Source organism: Penaeus monodon, unplaced genomic scaffold (assembly GCF_015228065.2).
Source record: "Penaeus monodon isolate SGIC_2016 unplaced genomic scaffold, NSTDA_Pmon_1 PmonScaffold_100, whole genome shotgun sequence".
NCBI lineage: Eukaryota > Metazoa > Arthropoda > Malacostraca > Decapoda > Penaeidae > Penaeus > Penaeus monodon.
This window is the reverse complement of record NW_023638604.1, coordinates 97,884-105,595: the sequence shown is the minus strand read 5'-3', so window position 1 is coordinate 105,595 and position 7,712 is coordinate 97,884. Positions and strand designations below refer to the sequence as shown.

At 31.1% G+C, this 7,712-nt stretch overlaps 1 protein-coding gene across 1 annotated transcript; it reads right to left on the bottom strand.

The window, feature by feature from the left end:
- Window positions 1-1,092: 1,092 nt before the first annotated feature.
- Window positions 1,093-2,961, bottom strand: LOC119568596. Its single transcript, XM_037917136.1, has one exon. It carries the CDS (start codon window positions 2,959-2,961, stop codon window positions 1,093-1,095), a length of 1,869 nt encoding a protein of 622 aa, XP_037773064.1.
- Between the last annotated feature and the right edge of the window lie 4,751 nt (window positions 2,962-7,712).

Genomic DNA, 7,712 nt, shown 5'->3' with positions numbered 1-7,712 from the left:
GGAACAAATTGGTGCCAGGTTCGTGGGCGATCATTCACTAATGTGGTAAGAGCAGACTTCACCACACGATTTGTACGCTCAATCATTCCATTTGCTTGAGGATGGTAGCGAATGGTGTAGTGGTTCGTGGCGTGTATTAATTTAGTGAGTTCCTGGAACATGTTACTTACAAACTGGACTCCATTGTCGGTCTGGATAACCCTAGGAGGGCCAAAGAGGGTTATCCAATGGTCCAGAAAGGCTCGGTGGACAGTGGCAGCAGTAATTTTCCTCAGCGGTATGATCTGCAAATACCGTGAATGCTGGTCTATGATGGATAATGCCCAGCGGACTGGAATGCTAGGCCCAAAGTCCATAATGTCCATCGAGACTCGTTCCAATGGAAATCTAGCCAAAGGTGTGTCAGCCATAGGAACTTTCTGCCTGTCACCTCTAGATTGTTGGCAAATCTCACAACACTCGACATAATGTCTTACATCTTTCAGCATGTTTGGCCAGTAGAACATTGACCTTGCATTTTGAAATGTTCGATGGATACCTGGGTGGGAGGCTAGTGGAGGCAGGTGCGATGCTTTTAATGCCGAGTTTCGGAGAGTGACTGGAACCACTAGTTGGTAAGTAACCCGATCTGGTAGGTGCTTCAACCGATAGAGAACACCTTCCTTCAGCTCAAAATCAGCAAGAGGAAGAGGAAGTTTCTTTGTTGGTACATTTCCCCCTTGCAGATAAATGTAAATCTCTGCAAGCTGAGGATCTGCTTTCTGTTCTTCTGCTAGGTTTTCAGGTGAGAGCTCTGTGATTGTCAGCTGGTGTATGGTCGTCATCCCTTTGCATGAGACAGGCTCCTAATGCGATGCTAGAGGCATCAGTGTGAAGCTCGAATTCCTTGGAGAAGTCAAGCTGGCGTAAGACAGGAGCAGAGATCAGCTTATCTTTCAAAGTTTCAAATGCTGCTTGTTGTTCAGGTCCCCAGGTCCAAGCTTGATCTTTCTTCAGCAACAGATGTAATGGAGATGCTAGGGTCGCATATCCAGGAACATGCTTCCTGAAGAATCCTGTTGCTCCTAGGAAACGTCGAACTTCTCTAACTGTTCATGGTGGAGGTGTGCTAGAGATAGCCAACACCTTATCTCTGTTTGGGGAGACTCCATCAGGTGAAATCGTAAAGCCGAGGAAGTCTATGGTTGTCGCAGCAAACTGACACTTTCCCATGTTAAGCTTTAGGCCAGCCAATGAGAGCAACTGTAAAGTCTCATCAAGGTGTTGGAGGTGCTGGTCAAAGCTGTGGCTGTAGATGATGACGTCATCTAGGTAGGCTAGGGTATGACGTCCCAGTACTGATGATAGGACGACATTCATTGTTCTCTGGAATGTGGTTGGAGCTGTCGATAACCCAAAAGGAAGACGGCAGAACTGGAAGAGTCGGTAGCCATCTGAAAATGCCGTCTTTGGCCGGTCGGATTCTTCCACTTCCACACTCCAGTATGCAGCACGAGCATCTAGTGTGGTAAAGATGTTCTTTGGTCCCAGTTCATCGATGAGTTCATTGATAAGTGGCAGAGGATATGTATCTCCCTTGGTCACTGCATTCAAGCCACGGTAGTCAACACAGAACCTGAGACCTCCGCCCTTCTTCACTAGCACAACTGGGCTCATCCAGGGTGATGTTGACTCCTCAATGACCCCTGTACGAAGCATGGAGTCACATTGCTCTCGAATGACTTGCCGTGTGGAGTGAGGCAATCTCCATTGTCGGATACAAACAGGCTTTGCTTCTCCTGTATCGATTTGATGCTTAATCCCAGGGAGTAAACCTACCGCTTCCTCACCACCATCAAAGAGCCCCTTGTAACGACAAAGCAGTTCAGTCAGCTTATGGCGTTGGGGTTCTTCAAGGTGGCCTAGATCTGGCTGATCTGGCTGATCATTCTGACATGCATCATGCTCCAGGAGTTCGGCGGCTTCGCAGGTGGCAATGGCAATGGATGGCGGTAGCTGTGCGTGTTCAACCTCCAACTCATCATCATTATAACCGAAGTCCTCCACTCCATACTGTCGATCAAAGCCATCCTCTTCCCACCCAAAGTCGATACTGTTACCATCTTCAAGGGAATCAGACTCGACAGGACAGTAGTTGGGCCTGGCGACGACTTCCTCAGGCATTTCGGGCAGGTGTTGAGATGGGTCATTGCTGTAGATGGCTTCTACCTGCTCAGCTGTTCCAAGGCGTGTTCCATTGTGGAGAACCATCTGTTTGGGCATTGTGTTCACCACCCACACGGAGCACCGACGATCCTTTACTTTGGTGACAGCATGGGGTAGGAGAAGTCCTTTTGGCATGGTTGGAATTACTAGGACATCACCATCGGTTGGCCCACTCCGCGAAAGAGACCCTTCTACAAAACAGCCACTGTGAGCTGCAATATTTGCACGGTGTACAAGATGCACTGCTGCAACTGCCGGGGAATCTTGGTTAGACTCTGGTGCATCTTCACTGGCAACTTCTGTGGGTGACAGGGGTTTGATGCAGCAAATCTTGAGAGACTCTGCATTAGTGTAGACAACTGAGAACGTGTGTCCCTGCAGAGTAATGATGGCATTCCCAGTTAAGGCTTCAGAGGAGAAAGTAAAGTCCAGCCGCCTGAGGAGATCCATCCCAATAAGAATGTCACCTGGGAAGGAAGCGTCAACCACACTGGCCTGATGAACGATGGTGGAATCATCAGCCATATGAAAATGAAGTGTCACCTCAGCAGACACATGAAGTGGTTGCCCTGTTACTCCTCGGAGAATCTTGTTGGAGGGTTTGTGCTGAAGCTTTTGGCAAGACGTGATCATAGCTATGACACTAGGCTTTATCAACGTGGCCTCAGATCCAGTGTCAAGAAAGCACAGGGTTATCTTGCCGTTAATATTGAGTCCCACGAGAGGCCGTCCTGACAACCTGGGGGAACTCAACATGGCTCTCTGTGGGGTTACGGTTTCTGTCTGTGTATAGGTGGAAGTTATTGCCCCCTTCTGTAACTCTGCCAGCTGGACCGGGGGCTAGATTTTCCCGCTTTTTCGACTTTTGGGAATGTTTTTCTTATACCTTTTTTATAATATATATGGACACAATTCCTGTTATTATCATCATCATTATCATGATTATCATCATTATTATCGTTATCATCATCATTATCATCATTATTGCAATTATTATCATCATTATTGCAATTGTTATCATTATTATTGCAATTATGTGGAGTTATAGTATATATTTTTGCAATAATACTAATAACCACAACAATAACGATAGTAATAACAATAATAATAACAATAATAACGATTTTGTAATAATTATTTATATCATGATCTTAATTAGTATCGTTATTACTGTAATTATTAATGTTATAATAATTATTTTTGCAATTATACTACCAGTAAAATAATGATAATGATAATAATAACAATATAGTACTAATAACAATATTATAATCACTAGCATTATTATTATTATACTTATACTTATTATTATTATTGTTATTATTACAGTTATAATAGATTTTTTAGCAATAATACTAATAATTAAGATAATAGTAATAATAATAATAATAATAATAATAATAATAATAATAATAATAATAATAATATTCAAACGTTATCGAAATTCTCTTTATTCTCACTTTTATCATCATTATTGTTATGATTAATACAATTCTGGTAATTATTATCATTATTACCCTAATAATTGCCGAAATCACCAAAAAAATCGAGAAAACGTCATTTTGGAGTATTCTCTCAAAAGGCTATATTTCGCTAGATTTTGCCACTTTTTCGACTTTTGGGAATGTTTTTCTTATACCTTTTTTATAATATATATGGACACAATTCCTGTTATTATCATCATCATTATCATGATTATCATCATTATTATCGTTATCATCATCATTATCATCATCATTATCATCTCATTGCAATTTATCATCATTATTGCAAATTGTTATCAATTATTATTGATATTGGTAAAGTATATTTATTTCAAATACTAATAACCAGCAACAATAATGATAGTATACATATAATATACATAAAAACGTTTTTATATATATTATTATCATTATCTTAATTGGTATCGTTATTATCTTAATTATTATTAATATATATTTTTGCAATTATTACTACGTACAAATAATAATATGATAATGATACAATAATAATTAATAACATATATAACCACACATATGATTATTATAACAATAATATTATTATATTTTTATATTAAGTTATAATAGATTGTTGGATATATACTAATAATTAGATAATAGTAATAATATAATAATATATAAATAATAATAATAATAATAATAATAATAATAATAAATATAATAAAATAATATAATATATTACACTTTATCAAAATTCTTTATCTCACTTTATTTCATTATTGTTTAATACAATTCTGGTAATTATTATCATTATTACCCTAATAATTGCCGAAATCACCAAAGAAATCGAAAAAACGTCATTTTGGAGTATACGCTCAAAAGGCTATATTTCGCTAGATTTTGCCGCTTTTCGACTTTTGGGAATTTTTTTCTTATTCCTTTTTTATATTATATATGGACAGATTATTATCATCAACATTATCATGATTATCATCACTATTATCGTTATCATCATCATTATCATCATGATTATCATCATTATTGCAATTATTATCATCATTATTGCAATTGTTATCATTATTATTGCAATTATTGGAGTTATAGTATATATTTTTGCAATAATACTAACCACAAAAATAATGATAGTAATAACAATAATAATAACAATAATAACGATTTTATAATAATTATTTATATCATTATCTTAATTAGTATCGTTATTACTGTAATTATTACTGTTATAATAATTATTTTTGCAATTATACTACCAATACAAATAATAATAATGATAATAATAATAATAATAATAATAATAATAATAATAATAATAATAATAATATTCAAATGTTATCAAAATTCTCTTTATTCTCACTTTTATCATCTGTATTGTTATGATTAATACAATTCTGGTAATTATTATCATTATTACCCTAATAATTGCCGAAATCACCAAAGAAATAAAAAAAACGTCATTTTGGAGTATACTCTCAAAAGGCTATATTTCGCTAGATTTTGCCGCTTTTCGACTTTTGGGAATGTTTTTTCTTATGCCTTTTTTATATTATATATGGACACAATTCCTGTTATTATCATCATCATTATCATGATTATCATCATTATTATCGTTATCATCATCATTATCATCATTATTGCAATTATTATCATCATTATTGCAATTTTTATCATTATTATTGCAATTATTGGAGTTATAGTATATATTTTTGCAATAATACTAATAACCACAACAATAATGATAGTAATAACAATAATAATAACAATAATAACGATTTTATAATAATTATTTATATCATTATCTTAATTAGTATCGTTATTACTGTAATTATTACTTTTATAATAATTATTTTTGCAATTATACTACCAATACAAATAATAATAATGATAATAATAACAATAATAATACTAATAACAATATAAAAACCACTAGCATTATTATTATTATACTTATAATTATTATTATTATTGTTATTATTACAGATATGATAGATTTTTTGGCAATATTACTAATAATTAAGATAATAGTAATAATGATAGTAATAATAATAATAATAATAATAATAATAATAATAATAATAATAATAATAATATTCAAATGTTATCAAAATTCTCTTTATTCTCACTTTTATCATCATTATTGTTATGATTAATACAATTCTGGGAATTATTATCATTATTACCCTAATAATTGCCGAAATCACCAAAGAAATCGAAAAAACGTCATTATGGAGTGTACTCTCAAAAGGCTATATTTCGCTAGATTTTGCCGCTTTTTCGACTTTCGGGAATGTTTTTCTTATACTTTTTTCATATTATATATAGACACAATTCCTGTTAATATCATCATCATTATCATGATTATCATCATTATTATCGTTATCATCATCATTATCATCATTATCATCATCATTATCATCATTATTGCAATTATTATCATCATTATTGCAATTGTTATCATTATTATTGCAATTATTAGAGTTATAGTATATATTTTTGAAATAATACTAATAACCACAACAATAATGACAGTAATAACAATAATAATAACAATAATAACGATTTCATAAAAATTATTTACATCATTATCTAAATTAGTATCGTTATTACTGTAATTATTACTGTTATAATAATTATTTTTGCAATTATACTACCAGTACAAATAATAATAATGATAATAATAACAATAATAGTACTAATAACAATATTAACACCATTAGCATTATTATTATTATACTTATACTTATTATTATTTTTGTTATTATTACAGTTATAATAGATTTTTTGGCAATAATACTAATAATTAAGGTAATAGTAATAATAATAATAATAATAATAATAATAATATAATAATAATAATAATAATAATAATAATAATATTCAAATGTTATCAAAATTCTCTTTATTCTCGCTTTTATCATGATTATTGTTATGATTAATACAATTCTGGTAATTCTTATCATTATTACCCTAATAATTGCCAAAATCACTAAAGAAATTGAAAAAACGTCATTTTGGAGTATACTCTCAAATAGGTATATTTCGCTAGATTTTGCCGCTTTTTCGACTTTTGGGAATGTTTTTCTTATACCTTTTTATATCATATATGGACACAATTCCTGTTATTATCATCATCATTATCATGATAATCATCATTATTATCGTTGTCATCATCATTATCATTATTATCATCATCATTATCATCATTATTGCAATTATTATCATCATTATTGCAATTGTTATTATTATTATTGCAATTATTGGAGTTATAGTATATATTTTTGCAATAATACTAATAACCACAACAATAATGATAGTAATAACAATAATTATAACAATAATAACGATTTTATAATAATTATTTATATCATTATCTTAATTAGTATCGTTATTACTGTAATTATTACTGTTATAATAATTATTTTTGCAATTATACTACCAGTACAAATAATAATAATGATAATAATAACAATAATAATACTAATAACAATATTATAACGACTAGCATTATTATTTTTATGCTTATACTTATTATTATTATTGTTATTATTACAGATATAATAGATTTTTTGCAATAATACTAATAATTAAGATAATAGTAATAATAATAAAAATAATAATAATAAAAATAATAGTAATAATAATAATAATAATAATAATAATAATAATAATAATAATAATAATAATAATAATATTCAAATGTTATCAAAATTCTCTGTATTCTTACTTTTATCATCATAATTGTTATGATTAATACAATTCTGGTAATTATTATCATTATTACCCTAATAATTGCCGAAATCACCAAAAAAAAATCGAAAGAACGTCATTTTGGAGTATACTCTCAAAAGGCTAAATTTTGCTAGATTTTGCCGCTTTTTCGACTTTTGGGAATGTTTTTCTTATACCTTTTTTATATTATATATAGACACAATTCCTGTTATTATCATCATCATTATCATGATTATCATCATTATTATCGTTATCATCATCATCATTATCATCATCATTATCATCATTATTGCAATTATTATCATCATTATTGCAATTGTT

What these genes read in the sequence shown, in the direction of transcription:
- LOC119568596 (XM_037917136.1), bottom strand. Translation starts at nt 2,961, where the DNA reads ATGTTGAGTTCCCCCAGGTTGTCAGGACGGCCTCTCGTGGGACTCAAT.